A 19,402-nucleotide genomic window follows, 5' to 3' on the forward strand; every position below is an offset into this window, starting at 1 on the left:
TTTGGCTATAAACATTTTGCGGAGAAAATGTGTCCTTATATTCTATTTTGGTACCGTATATTAGTGTGTTTACATACATAGTAAATACATATAGAGGGTTTTAATTTGAATCTCTGTGCTTTTATCTTGTTTTGTATTTGCGCTAAGCGCTTTAAGCTGCACAAAGAAGGAGAAACACATTTTATAAAGTTTGATTTGAGTTGAGTTTTTTTTCATGCTTTTTGAATTTTTGCTTGCAGGCCTCCCATTGTATCCCAGATGATGTAAGGCATCGCTGCCTGTAGAAAGCAATATGACTGAAGTCCAGGCCACAGTGGAGTTTTCTGTGGAGCTGCACAAGTTCTACAATGTGGACCTTTTCCAAAGAGGGTACGTTTTATTGTCTTACTCTTACAGCGCTTTAGAGGGCATGATGATTATTATTATCAGCTCTTTTTTTTCAAATGTTCTGTCTTGTTGCCCAAAGTTGCCTTAAAAATTAAACAAAAAGACATTAAAACATTAAAAAAAGCAAAAAACTAAACATTTGTGAGCAGTAAGTAGTGATAAACTGCTTAGATTCTCTACCTAAACGGAATACAAAACCAAAAACAGCTGAGTTCTTATTCAGGACTTGGAAGTGAATTACAATAGTGATGGTCTCAAGGAAATTGCTGGGGGCACGGTGGCTGTAAGTTAAACTGACAGAACAGTCAGGTACAGTGAAGAAGATGTGAGAGTGTGAGCAGGAATTAGTATGTGGCTAGGACCAGAGCCGAATGCTGGTTCTGGTCTGGCAGCATCCTTGAAGGGAAGAATTATGTTTTATGCAGAATTCAAGGCGATGTGGAGGCCCTGGAGAGGCCGAATGGATGAAGAGGTAGATGAAGATCTGCTGGTAATGTGAGCTGTCAAGTTTTGAACAAGCGGCAGTTCGTGGAGAATTTTGCAACAGTCCAGCCGTGAAGTTATGACACTACAGTGGGGCAAGACATATTTGTCAGTCAAAGATTCTGTAAGTTGTGCCTCTTAAAAAGATGAGAGGTCTGTAATGTTGACCATAGTTACACTTCAACTGTGAGAGACGGAACATTAAAAAAAGAATCTAGGAATTTGTCTAATGGTACTCTAAAAAAGAGGTATTTAGCATATTTAGCACTAAACTACTATAGTAGTGGTGTTGGGGGGGCGGCTATGTTACTATTCCTCAATGGTTTTGACTTTAAAGCAAGTAGATTCATATAAAACTGCTTTTTGTTTGATCTTTGATTTCTACTTTAGTATATCAGTGTTTCTGCCACTTCAATGCTGTAGAAATCTTTCAGTCAATTTAGAAAAATAGTTTCACTTCTTCAAGTCGGTGTCAGTGTGAATGTCAACATAGTTTAAAGGTGCTAAAAAAAATGCTCTCCATTTTTTTTGGTTTGTATTAAACACAAGATTTTTTTTAAAGGGCTTTTAGTGTGAAAAGTGCACATCCCATAAAAGGCATGATTTTAGAAGTCTCCACATTTTCTTTCGTATGTCATGAAGCTCTTGCCTGGTATTTGGGACTCATCAGTACTTTGAACGCTTAGGTTTATTACATGTCTGACAGGCAGTGAAAACCCTGATGTTTTATTTATGACAAGTGCGGTGTCCGTTTACAAGTGAAGGAACTTTGTTTCTAACCTTTGCGGTTCGTAACCCTTTTTGCTGGTCCTCTAGTAACGTCCTGGCTAAACCAAGCTAATTGAAGGTTTTTTCAATCAAATCAAATCAAATCAAACTTTATTTATAAAATAGCGCTTCTCATGCACTTTGTGCAGCTCGAAGCGCTTTAACACTAAAAACAGTAAACACACAACATTACAATAAAAACCCCAACCCACACTTCACCCTTCCCACTCCCCTCCATTAAACCACATGACCCATGGCTCCCACGTACAATGAAATATGACTATGTAACTGTAAAAGAATAAATAAATAAATAAATAAATAAACAAACAAACAAGTATGGCTTGGCTCTGCTGTGAGGAAACAGTATCTGGGAATCCTTTCATACCAGGAGCCAGCCCGGCCAACGGAACATCGCCACAGTGCCCACCCAGACCGGGACAACACCGGGGTCCCCCTCACAGCCAAAAGCTGTAAAATTAGACCCCAGCCGCCCCAGCAAGGGCAACAACTGCAGCAACAACCGCTGACCAAGCCGGCAATCCCTGGAGGAAAAGACCCCCTCAAGAAACACTGGGGCTAAAATCATAAGATGCTAAAATTAAAAACATAAAATTGAAAATAAGATTCGTAAAATTAAAATAAATACATAAAATAGCCTATACTTAAACTAATAGAATAAATTAGCAGTTAAAATCAACTAAAAGCTAAATTAAAAAGGTGGGTCTTGAGCCTCTTCTTAAAAACCTCTACAGTCTCTGCGGCCCTGAGGCTCTCCGGAAGGCCGTTCCACAGGCGAGGACCATAATGGCAGAACGAAGCCTCACCATAAGTTTTGGTCCTCACCTTGGGAACAACTAAGAGGCCAGCATTGAGCGATTTTAAAACCGGTGTAATGTGTTCCCGCCCCCTGGTCCTCGTCAGAACTCGTGCCGCTGAGTTCTGCAATAGCTGTAGATTTGAAATAGACTTTTTGGGTAAACCAGAGAGCAGGGCATTACAGTAATCTAAACGACTGAAAATAAAAGCATGCATTAGTACCTCTGTGCTGGCAAGAGAGAGGAACGGGCGGACTCTGGCAATGTTCTTAAGATGATAAAATCCTGTCTTAACGACATTTTTAATGTGTGGGATAAAATTTAGCTCAGAGTCAAAAAGTACGCCCAGGTTTCTCACACATTGAGAAGGTTTAAAATTATGAAGATGTGGTAAAATCATCTCTCTCTTGTCTTCAGAACCGATGATTAAAACTTCAGTTTTGTCTTGGTTGAGCTGTAAGAAATCTTCTGCCATCCACAACTTTATTTCTAAAATGCAGTTTAAAAGAGTGTTGACAGGTTCAAGGTCATCAGGAGACACGGCGATGTAAAGCTGTGTATCATCAGCATAGCTGTGAAAGTCAACGCCGTGTCTCCTGATGACCTCCCCAAGAGGCAACATATACAAATTAAAAAGTATTGGCCCTAAAATCGACCCTTGGGGAACCCCACAACTTATTTCGTGGATTCTTGAAGAGCACGTATCCATACTTACATAAAAATGCCTGTTCTATTGTTTTGCTTTTCAGATTCTACCAGATGCGTGCCAATCTTAAGGTGCCACCTCGTTTTCCACACAAAGTTGAGGCCAGTTTACTTCATCCCAGGGGTAATGATTCGGTTTTACTGAACTTTCTTGATCTTGTTGAGTTCACAGTTGTTCAGTGTTTGCATTTTGCAAAAGGCCTTCTGTTTGTAACCATTTATTTAATCTGGGAATTGGGTCCCACAATAAGACATTAAACAGTAAAATGCATGCTTTTACTGATTTTTTCTTCTTATTTTTAAACTTTCGGATGCTTTCCTTCATCTCAGGTTACATCGCACAAATAAAATTGGTTAATAATTAATAACATTGTAGATGGCAATATAAGTTGATAGTGTTATGATCTTTGATAAAAGGAGCATTCACCTTAAAATCTTTATCAAGTGTCTGATTTAAATATCCTCTCTGAAATGGTGTTTTTGCTGTTTTTAACATGTTCTTTTTGCATTTTTCTGATAACGGAGGACATATATATAAAAAAGAAGCTTAAAATTATTATAAAAGAATTTCTTCATTCAAGCTATTCTGATGGGAAAAAAAAGATTACTTGTGACATAGGAAATACACTGTGCAAGTCCTTAAAAAACGTTCTATCATTTGGTCTAAAAAATTCCTTGCATTATTCATTTATTAAAGAAAAAACTTAAAGGTCGACTGCAGCCCATCTATTTTTTTTCTTCCCATGTAGACTGTGATCTGGCTTTCCCAGCTTCAGTCCAGGATGATGTCATCTGTAGCAAAACTTTTCAAATCCTCTACAAGAATGAAGAGATTGTGGTCAACGATGTTCTTCTGTTCAAAGTTACAATGCTGCTCGATGAGAAAAAGGTGGGTGAACAGAGTCCACTGCACTGATTCTAACAGCAAGTGTCTTTCCATTCGTATCTACCATAGGAATCCATTTTAATCTTTGAAAATATCTCTTCATTTATAGTATAGACACTTCAGAGGAATGGGACAAACTATTGAAGAACAAGAATGCTAATTGAACTGGCTTTTTTTTTTATGACTTTCAGGTGGAGGAGTCTCTCAATGAGATGGATTTCCAACTCCTCCTGGAGTTATACTTCACAGATGGCGATTACACGTGAGTATTTCAGTGTATGGACAGGATATAGGAAACAGATGGTTAAATGGAATGAATGCACTACTTAAACCTTTTGTCTTGATTTTTATGATCTTAACAGGCCAGAAGATTCAAGCTCCCTACAGAACATCAGTAGCCGCACACTTCATTTGCACTTTAGCCTTGAGCGAGGCATCCATCAACACATCAATATAATGTTTGACTATTTCCACCTGTCCGTCATCTCCGTAGCCATCCATGCCTCGCTTGTTGCACTACATCAGCCCCTTATCAGGTCAGTGTTCTCTCTATTGATTAAAGATAGTTCATTGGGAAATAGTCCATTAACAATTCCTTATACCATGGTCTTGGTAAATACTCAATTCTCATTGGCTGTGGGGTGTCCATTAAAAAAGTGATGATAGACGCCAGTGTAAAAAGTTCCGTCAGATAGCCTGAATGTTCTAAATTATTGCATCAACCTGAATAACAGAAACATGGAACATAGATGGACAGACGTTACTTCACAGTTGAGCGCAACAGCAAATGGCTCTAAGATAGACATGCCTTCTTTTTAAAATTTTACCATCAGCAGCAATATTGCATTTAATTATAAATAGTTTGAAGTCTGTCTTTCTGTCTTGGTTACTTCATTGCCTGTTACAGAGGAAATAAGTGTTTATAAATAATTTTATTATTAATTATTGAAGGAATAATGCTTTGTATCGTTTAGCATTTATGCCACTTTCCTCTGCTGGTTAGTCCTCTGCGGCAGAGCGAGCTTCATGTTACCATGACAGCACGTCCCACAGTGTGTCAAATAGACTGATTAAAGTGTCAAAAATGACTTAAGTACTTATATTATTGTAAAAGTTATCTCTTTTGTAAGTGACCATGGTATCAACAGGATAATGCCTTTCAAGGTCTCCATTATCAGACATAAATGGACTTTACGGAAGCATTTGCATCAGACGGTTCACGCCTCTGTGTCGTCCATTAAATTCTGATAATGAACATCTCCTTAGATATTATCCCTCACTTAAAATGTAGGAAAATGCATCAAATGTCAAAACGTGTAGTAAATAACTCTTTTTGTGTTGAGCTTAGCTTGATTTCAGTCTGTTTTCTTCTCTCCAGTTTTCCTCGACCTGTGAAAACTACGTGGCTGAACCGAAACGCTCCAGCACAGAGCAAAGACTCGGTCATTCCACCTCTGGAAAACGTGGTGTTTGGCAGCACTTACGTCAAACAAGTTTCACCAGATGTAAGCGAATCTCTTTCATAGCAGCCTTAATGCCTTTGCTTTTTGTTTACAAAAACAGATTTCCCACACGTGGGACCAATAAAGTACTTCTGATTCTGATTTACGCTTATTTTGCAAGAGCTGCTGAGTTTCTTGATGTTTACAAGTATTTCTCTCTTGTTTTTCGAACCCATTTGTCTTTTTGTTTCCATTAATGCGAGTGTAAAACATGTTAGGCCATTTTGTAAGGATTCACAATGTATGACGCGAAATTGTAACTTATGAAAGACAAAATAAGAACTTGACATTCCAGGTGTACAAATGTTATTCCTTTTGCTGCACCTCTGGCAAATGTTAGCCCATATATTATCTGGATTCTGTGAGACATTTATGAAATGCCAATGCGGTGAAAACTGTCCTTATTTTCTGTCAATTCGTGTCTTAAACTAGTCTGAACTGGAGCAACTGCAGCCCATGAACATACAGGCCTTAGTGGTGCTGTTTTGTATGAAATCATCTCAGAAGTTTGCTTTACAGTAGATTAAAGTTAAATAAGACATTTTACAATCAGTATAATACATGTTTTATATCATCATGGCTGTTTACCATCACAGTATAGCCTCAGAAAAGAATGTTTTAGTCTGAAACAAAGTTCATGGAGTTTAAAAGACATACATGCATGCATGCTAACGAATGAACAACACAAAGCAACATGTCCATCATGAACATAGCCCAACTATTTCCAACTGTTCTTTCCTTTTGCTCATTTTCCATCGCTTAAGGCAACATTCCTTTGCTGGAAGATCTTTACTTGAATGACGGATGCAGGTATTTAGTCACAGAGTTCCCCTGTTTGTATCTTTTGTGGTTCTCTAGGGCAGGACATTCCTGGTGTCTGACCACTGTCTGCAGCATGCCTTCAGCCTGCACCACAATCTGTGCTCCAAACTCCTAACTGCCTACCAGGGTCTCTTTGGCTTCTTCACTTCAATCACCAAAAACCTGCCCTCCTCTCATCGAATGGAACTAGGTACAGTAAGCCGCACTGTGTTTTGAAACCAGATTTTATCAGTTTGTGGTTATGACAAGTCCAGACGGAGCAAAAAATCTAGATTTCAATGGATCATCAAACAGGATGTTACTTTGTTTTCACCTTGTGCTTTATTGTTTTTTTCATTTTTGCATATATTTATTTACTTTTAAGATGTTTTGCATGTTTTTTTTATGTTTGGCTACAAGAAATGTCATCAGCATTATGTTTTATAATCCCATTTTCCATTGCAAATATTATTTGTGTTACAAAAGAACCCAACATTTGTGATCCCATGCCATTTCACCTGATTCCTCCACATATCATTAAGCAGTCTTATAGCCTTTTCCACAAGCAGCAGCCTGTCTGTTTGCCTTCTAGGTAATGGAGAATCTTAAAAAAAAAAAAAGGCATACCTTCACTCAGTGGTAAAACTAAACGAAACACTACTACTATCTATGCACGTTAACTCTCATCACCTAAGAGAATCCACACAGATCAATAGATATTAGCCCAGCCTGAACAATCCCAGAGTTAAAAAGTTAAATATGCCTATATGTGCAATCCTGCTAGCCAAGCCCAGCATGCAAGTCGTATATGAGAGAGTTCTCAGAAGACCCTATCCGCGAGGTCAGAGGCACGTCTACATAGGTACGTTTCAATCCTCGGTAATTTAAATCAACCTGCTTTTCTCTTCTTTTTTCTCTTCACTTCAGCTTATTTCTTGGAAAAAAAAACACCACTTTTTTATTACCCACTTTCCAGACCATACATCTAAAATGTCTGTCATCCTTTATGTGCTGCATATCATTTCTTTGCATCTTTATAAACTAGCAAATGGTTTTCTAAATTCTTGCACTTCTTACTGACTGTCTAACTGCTTTAGAGGAAAGTCTTCTAGCACCAGCATCTGTCTGCAGTGCTTTATATTAACCCTGTTGTTTGAATCAACATTTGTTTCTTGCAACTTTCTGTTAAAATTGATCAAAATGATTTTGCTTCATTAGAACAACATGATGTTGAAGCCCGTTTGACGGAGCTGTGTGAACATGTCAAGGTAAGACGGTTCCGTTTTTTTGGTTCTTTCCTAATTCTTCCTTAGAGATCAGACACGAAAAGCTTTTCCTGATGGTCAATGGAAATAGATTTCTTCAGATAATTACACAATCAAGAGATGAAAACTGAAATGTGCTTTGCTGTATTGTGTTCAAGCATGTATTTTTTGCAATTATTATAGATAGATGTTGAGTCCCTCCCCACACAATTTATACACTCTTCTCAAACAGAATGGAACATTTTCTCAAGTTTAATCTGTCAAAGTTCAAACCTTAGGGAAATGAGTCCAATACAGAATGAAAACAAAGATCTGACAGTGATCGAAGATTTATTTAGATTTGGCAAACTAAACGCATTCTTTACTGTACAGGAGAGACGGCACAGAGGAGATGCAGCCAATCAGAAAGCACAACTCACAGTAAAAAAGCTAACAAAATAACACGGTAAAAAAAAAACATCGAGATCGCAAAAAGGGAACCACATTAAAGCGAGGGACCACAGTATATTTTACATTACTACTTAATAGTGTTTTTTTTTTTTTTTAATAGTTCATTGATTTTATTTGCCATCCAAGCCTTTTTAAAAATCTCTAAGATACATGCAGTGTTTATTTGTATAATGTTATTGTCTTGTAATGTGCAACCCTAACTGCAATCGACTGGAGTAAACTCCAAATTTGACCACAAAGTTGTGACAAAATGTATATTAGGATTTATCACTTTTACACTGTTATATATTTTTATTGTATTTTAACCATCATGTTGATGTTTTTTTGTGTTTTATAATTCCATTGGGTTCCTTCATACTTTAAGCAGAAAGCAGAGTCCCCAGATGAACTGGCTGAACTGGTAAACATGAACCTGGCTCAGCTCTGCTCTCTCCTCATGGCTCTCTGGGGTCAGTTCCTTGAGGTTGTGTCCCTGCAAGAGCATATCGCCGCCCGTCTGGCTATGGAGCATCATACACTAAGAGTAAGATCCACTTCCTTAATCGTATATGAACATAAACACGCTAGTAGTTCTATTTTAAAGAAATGTTGTGAAGCTGATCCTAAACTGTAATTTCATGGTGGAGCTATATTAAGTTATTTCTGAATACAGTCAGAAAGTCCTGGGTTGTGTCCGAAATCCTTCACTACTCACTACATAGTGCGTTATATAGTCGGTTCACCATTTTTTGGGGCTGTCCGAAACCATAATTCTAATATTGAGAGCCTAGAGGTTTCCCAGACGTCTCTGCGAAAAACAAGTGTGCATTGATGCTCACTAGATTGGCAAATATAGACCACAATGCATTGTGTCTGAACAAATTTAGCCAAAAAAAAGTTTTTCTTTTTGTTTTTAAAAACATGAATTCAGATGACAGTGAATTCATGAATGATCGTCGCAAAATGCTCATATCAATTAAATTTTAACTTCGTGAAATCGATGACGTCAAATTCGCCGTTTTAAAAAAAAACTAATTAGTGAGCATGATGTCCAAATTGCTTTAAAATCCAGGGCACTACATAGTCCCGCACTATATAATGTCTTTGAAGTTAGGGTGGGAATTCGGACACAGCCTCGGTGTAAAACACCCTTCAATATCAATACTGAATTTAATTCAATCATACTTTATTATTCCCTCCCCAAAACAAAATGAATTTTAAAACATAGTAATTAGACAAATTCTTAAAGATAATAAGATATAAAGATAGTCAAAAGTGTGTGTTTCGTAAATGTAAAGGCTGTGATTTTTACAGGTCAGGCGTTTTGCTGAGGCTTTCTTTTGTCTTGAACACCCAAGACAATCAGCTCTGGCATATCAAGAGCTACAGTAAGTTCTTGTTAATGTAAATAAAAAAAATATCCGTTTTTTTTTTTTCATTCTTACTTGTTTTCTTCTTAATTTTTTTTCTTCGTCAGTGCTCACAGTCATCAACAGATGACTAATGCTATCAAAAGCTCCAACTACTTCTTATCTTTGCCTCCACTGCCAGTGGAATGTGCTGAACTTGATGGTGACGTTAGTTCCCTGCCAATAATCTTTGAAGATAGATACCTGGATTCAATCACAGAGGGTTAGTAGAAGTAAGGTTATTTCTCTTGTGCGTGAGTACAAATACTAATTTTTAATGTGTTTTCCCCAAGATCGTGACGGACCTTGGCTGGTCATGCATAACACAAGGCCGGGTTCAGCTTCAAACAAAGTGGACAAGCCAAATTCAAAGGACTGCAGTGCTGTAAGCAACCCCACACCCGAGACCTCTTTTGTCCCAACCGATAGCAACTGGCCAGAGAACTTTGATCAACTCCCCAAATCTAAAGGCAAATCAGTAAAACTGAAGAAAATTTCAAAGACTGACAGCTCCAAGAAGTTGACACGGCAAGGCTCGAAGGACTCTGTGGTGTTGGTGGGCTATAAAAACCTTAAAACTCCTTATACCAGCACAAAGTACAAAGAAGAAGAGGCTCAAGTCAAACAAGATCATGTACGGGATGCGTTACAGGAGGACTCCAGCAGTCATTTACAAACTAATCCTGATTATTTTTACGATCCTTGCGCCACATCAGCTGATTCTGAAATCTGTGCAGATAACCCTGTTTTAGAATACAAGATTAATACTCCTGCTTGTCAGAAATCTAGTTGTGAAAATGTTTCTATGTACAGTAATCCTCAGGCAGGTACTGGGGTTACTGCGACATGCCAACGAATGCAGGAGGAGGAGAAGGTGGATCTCAGTGGCCAAAAGCCATCACAGAATTCTGCTGAGCTGAAAACAAGCAACATGGAGCAATTAGTAGGTGATAAAGTCACATTTTTTCTTCAAACCGATAGAAATCCCAGCAGCAATATTCCTCAGATTACTCAGATGTACCCTGGTGAAACACACCAGCCTGCAGCAGAATCTGTGTTTGAACCGCAAAGCAAAAGTATGAGCCAGCCAAGCCAATCACGTGTGGTTTCAGTGCAGGTTAAAGGTGATTGCATCCGACTGCCAGATGGAAGAGCCCCCAGTGCCTCATCCCGTCTCTCAGACTCCGGCATTGACAGCGAGCCCAGCTCCTTTGCCACTCAACAGGTTCTAGGATTGCATTCCTGCTCAGGCCAGATTGTCTCAATTCTGCAGCCTGAGAAGACCCTCCAGGGTCCCGCTACACCACCAGCTCAGCAAAGCTCAGAGCAAAAACCAATTGGCACGCCAGAAATTCTGTTCCCAGGAAATACCAGCACAGTAAGCGGAGTCCAGTCGTCTCTCACATCTATTAATTCCCTGCCTTCAGACGATGAAGGTGACGTTTCCTCCAAGAGCACCAGTGGAGCTGAAGTACAAGGGAGGAAATCCAATGTCTTGGTGCAGGAGCAGAGTGTAGTTTTCTCTGGGGATGCCATCAGAAGACTTGATAGTAACACTAATTCAAAGGAGTCTCAACTGAGAAAACCTGATATTCTCCTTGAAATTGAAACCAAAAGTTCTTCTGAATTGGAAGTAGAAGACACTGAGACTTTAAAAGATTCCCACAGTGAACCACATACTACCTTCCCCTCCAGTAACTCTGCCACCAGCAGCACCGATGTGGTCAAACGTGGGATGGTAGAGAATTACTTTGGCTCCCGTTCTAGCACAGATGTGTCTGAAATCAGTCCCTTGGAAACATCTGCTATCACGTTGGGAATCCAGACAGAACCACACGTGGAGGAGGACGAGAACGAAACGGAACATGAGATGATTGAGAATGGTTACTATGAGGAAGGGGATGGCTACGCTTTTGTGAACGGTGTAGCCGACGATGAGCAAGCAGCAGCTTCCGACGCAACACCTCAGGAGACAAGTTACCTGCTGGAGCAGCTTGGCATTAGATACCACCACGAAAGAAGTGATTTATCAAAAGCTCCTATATGCTCCAGTGTAGCTTCCAGTGGCGTTGGACACAGTTTGGGTCGAGCACCTTTTGCTACCGCTGGTTTTTCTTCCAATCTGCATTGGTACGAATGTGCACCCATGGCACAGATGAAAGCGTGAGTCCCCATCTTTATTATTTTTTTTTCCTGAGTCGCCACTTAATGTTATAGTCATTGAGTGTATTTGCTATTCTGCGCAGGTTCATCAAGGCCAAGGAGGAAATGAAAGAGCTCAAACTCCCTGGTTTCCTGTACAGTGAGGTTCCTGAGCTGGCATCTACTGTGCCCTATTTCAGCTTAGAGGAAGATGAAAACTGTGATGAAGGCATTCACCTTATAGTGTGTGTCCATGGTCTGGATGGTAGGAAAGCTTCAACCACACTCTTTAACAACCAAAAGTGCTCATTTACAATGATTTCATCGTTTTGCCTTTCTACTCTTTCCATTGCTGCAGGTAACAGCGCAGACCTGAGACTAGTAAAGACTTACCTTGAGCTTGGTCTCCCTGGTGCCCGAATAGATTTTTTAATGTCTGAGAGAAATCAGGTATGCCTTTAAGCTTTGCGCCTAGTTTTTATTTAACCCTTTAGCATTGGAGCTTTAACTCCAGTGTTGACAATCTTTGATATACCGTAACCTCTCAATCGTTAACCCAACTAACACCATTCCAACAGATTCTGACGAAGAGAAAAGTGTCTTTATCCCAAAATGCAACACTTTTGTAGCTCTTTAGTAATTCAACGTTAGCACTATTTAACCATTCATATCAAATTTTATACACACATTTGTGAGACCCCTGTCTCGTTTGCATGATCCAAACTCTTAAGAACCCATTGTTGTTAATTTGGTATGTTTTCTGCCCTGTAATAGATTATTATTCCACTGGAGACGGTGGAATAATTTTCATGACTATGAAAATTGTAGAGTCACACCGAAGGCATCAAAACTGTGAATTAACACATGTGGAATTATATACATAACAAAAAAGTGTGAAACAACTGAAAATATGTCATTCTATTCTAGGTTCTTCATAGTAGCCACCTTTTGCTTTGATTACTGCTTTGCACACTCTTGGCATTCTCTTGGTGAGCTTCCAGAGGTAGTCACCTGAAATGTTTTTCACTTCACGATTTCTTGCCTTATAAATGGGGTTGGGACCATCAGTTGTGTTGTGCAGAAGTCAGGTGGACACACAGCTGGTAGTCTTACTGAATGGACTGTTAGAATTTGTATTATGGCAAGAAAAAAGCAGCTAAGTACAGACGAGTGGCCATCATTACTTTAAGAAATGAAGGTCAGTCGTTTTGAAAAAAACTTTGAAAGTGTCCCCAGTGCAGTCACAAAAACCATCAAGCACTACATAGAAACTGGCTCACATGCTGACCCCCCCCAGGAAAGGAAGACCAAGAATCACCTCTGCTGCGGAGGATACGTTCATCCGAGTCACCAGCCTTAGAAATGGCAGGTTAACAGCAGCTCAGATTAGAGAGCAGGTCAATGGCACACAGAGTTCTAGCAGCAGACAAATCTCTACAACAACTGTTCAAAGGAGACTGTGTGAATCAGGCCTTCATGGTAGAATATCTGCTAGGAAACCACTGCTAAAGAAAGGCAACAAGCAGAAGAGACTTGTTTGGGCTAAAGAACACAAAGAATGGACATTAGAGCAGTGGAAATCTGTGCTTTTGTCTGATGAGTCCAAATTGGAGATTTTTGGTTCCAACCACTGTGTCTTTGTGCGACTCAGAAAATGTGAACGGATGGACTCTACATTCCTGGTTCCAACTGTGAAGCATGGAGGAGGAGGTGTGATGGTGCTTTGCTGGTGACACTGTTGGGGATTTATTAAAAATTGAAGGCATACTGAACCAGCATGGCTACCACAGCATCTTGCAGCGGTATGCTATTCCATCCGGTTTGCGTTTAGTTGGACCATCATTTATTTTTCAGCAGGACAATGACTCCAAACACACCTACAGGCTAAGGTGTAAGGGCTGTTTGACCAAGAAGGAGAGTAATGGGGTGCTACGCCAGATGACCTGGCCTCCACAGTCACCTGACCTGAACCCAATCGAGATGGTTTGGGGTGAGCTGGACCTCAGAGTGAAGGCAAAGGGCCAACAAGTGCTAAGCATCTCTGGGAAAGACTGTTGGAAGACCATTTCAGGTGACTACCTCTTGAAGCTCACCAAGAGAATGCCAAGAGGGTGCAAAGCAGTAATCAAAGCAAAAGGTGGCTACTATGAAGAACCTAGAATAGAATGACATATTTTCAGTTGTTTCACAGTTTTTTTGTTATGTATATAATTCCACGTGTTCATTCACAATTTTGATGCCTTCAGTGTGAATCTACAATTTTCATAGTCATGAAAATAAAGAAAACTCTTTGAATGAGAAGGTGTGTCAAAACTTTTGGTCTGTACTGTACATATAAATATTGCTAAATTATTTTTGTGGATTTTATCACAGGGTTAAAAAAGCATTTCTGTCAATTCTTTAATGTAGTGGGCTCTACACGGTTAGCCATCATGAACTCCACAAACTGCAATGTAAAATATTGCACATTGGTGCATAGAATCCGTTGGAATTACACCAATAGCTTTAATGGTCAAAGAGTTATGGTAGGTCAAAGAGTGTGTGTTCGTTTGCTGATGATGGTAACAGCTCTGGTCTTAAAGGGCTAAATAAGCTAGTCTTTTTTTTTTATCTTTTTGAAACTTCAGTTAGTAACACAAAATAATGACAGGAACATACATCTTTTATGCGTTTCTTTTTTTAAAACTCCTGTTTGCAGAATGATACCTTTGCTGACTTTGAGTCGATGACGGACAGACTGCTAGATGAAATAGTGCAGTACATTCAGCTTTACAATCTAACTGTGTCAAAAATAAGGTAAGAAACTGTTTGCCGTGTCAGTATCAGGGTTGATTACATTTTGAAACAGCTTGTCGTGTTTTTTTTTTGTTTGTGATTCATTAGGAGGCCTTCTGATTATTTTTATTTATAAACTTGTGAAACCGATTGCTGGATGTTTTTGACGGCCAGTTTAATCTCTAATGTCATAACTTTCACAGCTTTGTTGGTCATTCGCTCGGGAACCTCATAGTACGCTCGGTGCTGACCAGACCCAGATTTAAGTGTTATCTGAGCAAGCTGCACACGTTTCTTTCCTTATCTGGACCTCATCTGGGAACACTGTACAACAGCTCTGCTTTGGTCAACACAGGTAACAACTCAGGTTCTTTCTAGCACTATTACTGATTTTCTGTCCAAATGATGAGGATTCCAATTTGATTCCCAGGTCTGTGGTTCATGCAGAAGTGGAAGAAGTCTGGTTCGCTATTGCAGCTGACATGCCGTGATCACTCTGATCCTCGCCAAACTTTCCTGTACAAACTCAGCAAAAAATCTGGTTAGATTTGCGCTTTTTTTGAAATCTACATTTCTCTGTTTATTCAAAACAAGCGTTGGGTGTGATGTCATAATTCTCTTATTCTACCTAAGGTTTGCAGTATTTTAAGAATGTGGTGCTGGTGGGGTCACTGCAGGATCGCTATGTTCCCTATCATTCTGCTCGAATTGAGATGTGCAAAACTGCATTAAAGGACAAACAAACTGGTGAGTTTAAAAAAATCTTTTTGTTTTTTTTTAATTGAACTTTTTTGTCATAGTGGTCAAAATCACCAGGTTATAATCATATTCTGCATTAAGCAGAACAAGAGAACAGAAATTCGGGTGAGACACACAAAACTTTTATCCATGTTCAACTTTTTAGACTTATTTACTACATATAAGATCAGTATTTAAACTCCAATCATCTTTTGATCTATTTCAAAACCGTTCCTAATGGTCTTATTTTTTTTTTTAAATATTTTTTGGCAGTTTTTCCTCTCCCGCTTGCTTACAGCCCCTCACCCCCCTTCCCCAACCTAACATCAGCAGTGCAACAAAAATGAAGAGCAATATTGGAGTTATCCAGCCGTACAGCTTTGAGTCAGATTTCACTTCAGATGAGGAAAATGAAGAATTACATGGATCTAGTTGTTTACAAGTTAATGCATCAGAATGGAGCAGAGCAGGATGCTTGTGGCTTGCCGTAGCAGCTTTTATGTCACAACTACAAGCCTCTTTAAAGGCATCTTTTCATCTGCTCCTGGTTCACAATGATTTAAATAAATAAACACTCAAAAATGCTAGTTTAACCTAAAATTCTTTTAAATATTTCCTCCATTGTGAGAAAAATGTAAACACAATTGAGTTCATTGTTGAACCACTAACTCATATATTTAACATGTCTTTTAGGGAGGGCATTTTTCCAAATAACATGAAAATAGCAAAAATTATTCCCATTTTTAAAAATGGAGATCGCCATATATTTACAAATTACAGACCAATTTCATTATTATCCCAATTCTCCAAGATATTAGAAAAACTTTTTGTTAAAAGAATGAACAATTTTATTGGAAAGTTTAATTTATTGCATGAGGATCAATATGGTTTTAGGGCTAGTAGATCTACTTCAATGGCGATAATGCATCTAGTTGATCATATTTCTTCCTCGATAGAGAAGAAGAAATTTACTGTAGGCGTTTTTGTTGATCTTCAAAAAGCATTTGATACATTAAATCACACTATGTTACTTAGTAGGTTACAGAAATATGGTTTTAGAGGAATAGCATATTCCTGGTTAGAAAGTTATCTTATTAACAGATGTCAGTATGTTTATTTCAATAACGAAAAATCTGATATGTGTCCTGTTACATGTGGAGTACCCCAGGGGTCCCTATTGGGTCCTATATTATTTATTTTATACATAAACGACCTTTGTAAAGTTTCTGATTTGTTAAATTGTGTTTTATATGCTGACGACACTACTTTGTATTTATCTGGAGATAACCTGGAAAAGCTTCTTTCAGACATAACAAAAGAATTATCCATAATCAAACAATGGTTTGATTCAAACAAACTGTCTTTAAATCAAAATAAAACCAAGTACATTATATTTGGCTATAGAAAATGGGAAAACATCTCTGAGTTAAAAATTGAGGATGTTGTTCTTGAAAGAGTAAATGAAATAAAATTTCTGGGAGTAATCTTGAATCATACATTATCATGGAAACCACACATAACTTATATTCTCTCTAAATTGTCCAAATCATTAGCCATCCTACATAAAGTCAAATATTTTTTAAACACAGCTACATTGTATATTCTATATTGTTCCTTCATGATTCCTTATTTGACCTATTGTTTAGAAATCTGGGGGCATAGTTACAAGTCAAATACAAAACCTATTTTTATTCTGCAAAAAAAAGCAATTAGAATTGTAAACCACTCTTCATACAATCAATCCACAAAACAAATATTTCCTAAATTAAGGGCAATAAAATTTTATGATTTAGTTTATCTTAGTACTGGAATTTTTATGTTTAAAGTTAAAAAACAATGTGTACCTGCCAAAATACTGAGTTTGTTCGAAATAAAAGTTGATAATTATGATTTTCGAGGTAAAGATATGTTTAAAAAGAAAGTGGTCAGAACTAACGCATTAAGAAATAGTGTTTTTGTTCAGGGGGTCAACATGTGGAATTTATTATCAGACGAACTGAAAAATGCAAAATCCATACTGCACTTTAAGAAAATGTATAAAGTTAAAATGTTTCAAAAATACCTTCTGGACTGAGAGACTTTGGTGGTTGTGAGGTCATTTTGAGAAGTGTTTGTTTTGTTTTTGGTTTTTGGTTTTTTCATCTTTTTTCTTTTCTGATTTAAGGTTCTAACAGTTTGTAGGTAGATGTAATGTTTGTATTCAGGGTTGGGGAAATAAGCCTTGGCTTCACCCAACACCTTTTTCGGTTAATTTTGTTCAATGTTTATGTTATGTTTATGTATTTATTATTATTATTATTATTATTTTCAATGTTTATGTTGACATTGATCAGTGTCAATGTTTATGTTGATGTTTTTAAGTTTGTTTGTTTAACTTAACCGAAATAAAGTTTCTCACAAGAAAAAATGCTACAAGAGCATGTTCATTTTCATTAGAGTGGGTCTTTAAACATTGATAAAACTACTTTTGATATATTTTAAGAGGTTAGTACTATGGATTTGCAGTTTTTGTCAGAAGACAGTTTTTGCCAGAAAAGTCTTCCATCACATAACATCCTCTGTATCACTTTCTTCTTGACCAGGGCCCATGTACACCGAGATGATTCAAAACCTTCTGCTGCCAGTGCTCCAGAACAAAGACTGTAATCTTGTACGATATGATGTCATCCATGCCCTGCCCAATACCGCCAATTCCCTCATTGGTCGGGCTGCGCACATCGCTGTTCTTGATTCAGAGATCTTCCTGGAGAAGTTCTTCCTCGTTGCGGGTCTCAAGTTCTTTCAGTAGAAATGTATTGGAATCAAACACTCGGCTGGACATTAGGAATGTGGCACCAATACCTCACTGCAAGTAAAAGTACTGGTGATGTTTGTGTCTAGTGCATCTTTGTTTTGTTTTTTTTATCTAGTTTTATAATTTAACTTCTGTACTTTAATCACTTATGAACAATTTTTTTTCATGTTTGCTTTGGAGTTGTAGTGGATTCTTATTTTTCTACTGTTGTTAATTAACAATTATTTGTTTTGTGTTTTTAAGATGCTCCCCCCCTCTATATACTATATTACTTGTGGTCTTATTTGTAATTTTAATTTAATATAAACTTCAAATCTCAAACTCTGAACTGGAAATTGCTGCTGCAAACGTGGAATGGTGTTTTTCTTTTTCTTTTTTGCTCTTTGGTGAGTTGGCCCAAGTCAGGTCCGTGCACATAGCGTTGCCCCCATTCTACATGTTTCCACGGAACCTAAAGAGACCCTGCATTGGTTTGCACCATGACTACATTTTACAATCTTTTGTACGGAAAACGGTCATTTGTACAAGTTACTTTTTTATCAACAATTTTCCATCATTTTTAATGGTAGCGATTGCATTGCGTTGGTCAGTTTCTGACGTTTCAGTTTTGATCATCTCGTCTTTGTGCTGATCCCTGCTATTGGAGCATTCTGCACACTTACCCAGCTGGTGTTGGGAGACTTTTGCCTACTAAGTCATTACATTTTTTGCAGGGATTTAAAGCAATGGACATAATTCAGCACAAACTCATCTTGGTTAAATGAACATGTCTTATTTTAAATATTTTGATCATATGGTGATTTTGGTTAAACTTGAAAGTATTGGTATTATTTGAGAAACCTTTCTTGAACATTTGTTTATATATGATCTTACTCTATCATTAAATAAGTATATAATGAAAAATGTGATATTGGTTTGTTCTTTTATTTTATTTTTGGGATGTAAAAAGCTGCCTTGCTCAAGAATTTGGCGAGTAGTGAGGAAAATTGGAAATTATGTGACATAAATGATTTAACGGATGCGAAAATGTTGAAAACAGAGAGAGGTTTTTGTTTTATTTTATAAAAAAAGGACAAACTTATTAAAACTGTTGTTTTGGAAATGTTTTCAATGTGCCAGAAGGTGGCAGTGTTATCCTGATTATCTTTCATTTATTAGTCATTCACATGCTTCTGCTGCTGTCAAGACTGTTTGGAAATGTACAATTTTCTATTTAAATAAAAAATAATAATTTTAAATTTGTATCCATACTTTTTTTCATATTTTTTCTTTTTCATAACCTTTAAGCAAACTTAATTTAAAAAATGTCTTTAGTTTCGATATATACTGGTATATATTTTAAAAAGGCAATTAATTCGCCAACTTTTAATGTACCCCAAAATAAACTTTTAATAAGTGATGTCAGAAGCATGCACCCCCCAAAATACGTGCAAATAGCGACAGTCCTAATTAGCACAGCTCACAATAGGCTGACGAAAGGGGTGTAAGCTCAACGTCGTTGTC

General features: G+C 37.8%; 1 protein-coding gene across 4 annotated transcripts in view; it reads left to right on the plus strand.

The window, feature by feature from the left end:
• fam135a (family with sequence similarity 135 member A) overlaps positions 1 to 19,137 on the plus strand; it is a 20,852-nt gene extending 1,715 nt beyond the window's left edge. The window contains exons 2-21 of one of the 4 annotated variants that reach the window (XM_011484568.4): positions 240 to 369; positions 3,203 to 3,282; positions 3,908 to 4,047; positions 4,236 to 4,306; positions 4,407 to 4,580; positions 5,423 to 5,549; positions 6,405 to 6,558; positions 7,132 to 7,209; positions 7,566 to 7,615; positions 8,427 to 8,585; positions 9,356 to 9,429; positions 9,519 to 9,673; positions 9,744 to 11,613; positions 11,697 to 11,857; positions 11,951 to 12,042; positions 14,291 to 14,388; positions 14,571 to 14,722; positions 14,798 to 14,908; positions 15,001 to 15,114; positions 17,688 to 19,137. In XM_011484568.4, coding sequence (XP_011482870.1) covers positions 293 to 369; positions 3,203 to 3,282; positions 3,908 to 4,047; positions 4,236 to 4,306; positions 4,407 to 4,580; positions 5,423 to 5,549; positions 6,405 to 6,558; positions 7,132 to 7,209; positions 7,566 to 7,615; positions 8,427 to 8,585; positions 9,356 to 9,429; positions 9,519 to 9,673; positions 9,744 to 11,613; positions 11,697 to 11,857; positions 11,951 to 12,042; positions 14,291 to 14,388; positions 14,571 to 14,722; positions 14,798 to 14,908; positions 15,001 to 15,114; positions 17,688 to 17,893 — 4,143 coding nt within the window. In that variant the 5' untranslated portion in view covers positions 240 to 292 and the 3' untranslated portion in view covers positions 17,894 to 19,137. The remainder of the gene's footprint in view (positions 1 to 239; positions 370 to 3,202; positions 3,283 to 3,907; positions 4,048 to 4,235; positions 4,307 to 4,406; positions 4,581 to 5,422; positions 5,550 to 6,404; positions 6,559 to 7,131; positions 7,210 to 7,565; positions 7,616 to 8,426; positions 8,586 to 9,355; positions 9,430 to 9,518; positions 9,674 to 9,743; positions 11,614 to 11,696; positions 11,858 to 11,950; positions 12,043 to 14,290; positions 14,389 to 14,570; positions 14,723 to 14,797; positions 14,909 to 15,000; positions 15,115 to 17,687) is intronic. The other 3 variants (XM_011484569.4, XM_020709673.3, XM_004077433.5) reach the window with 3 other exon arrangements.
• Positions 19,138 to 19,402: the final 265 nt, after the last annotated feature.

Source organism: Oryzias latipes, chromosome 15 (assembly GCF_053564925.1).
Source record: "Oryzias latipes strain Hd-rR chromosome 15, Olatipes_Hd-rR_3.1".
Classification (NCBI taxonomy): domain Eukaryota; kingdom Metazoa; phylum Chordata; class Actinopteri; order Beloniformes; family Adrianichthyidae; genus Oryzias; species Oryzias latipes.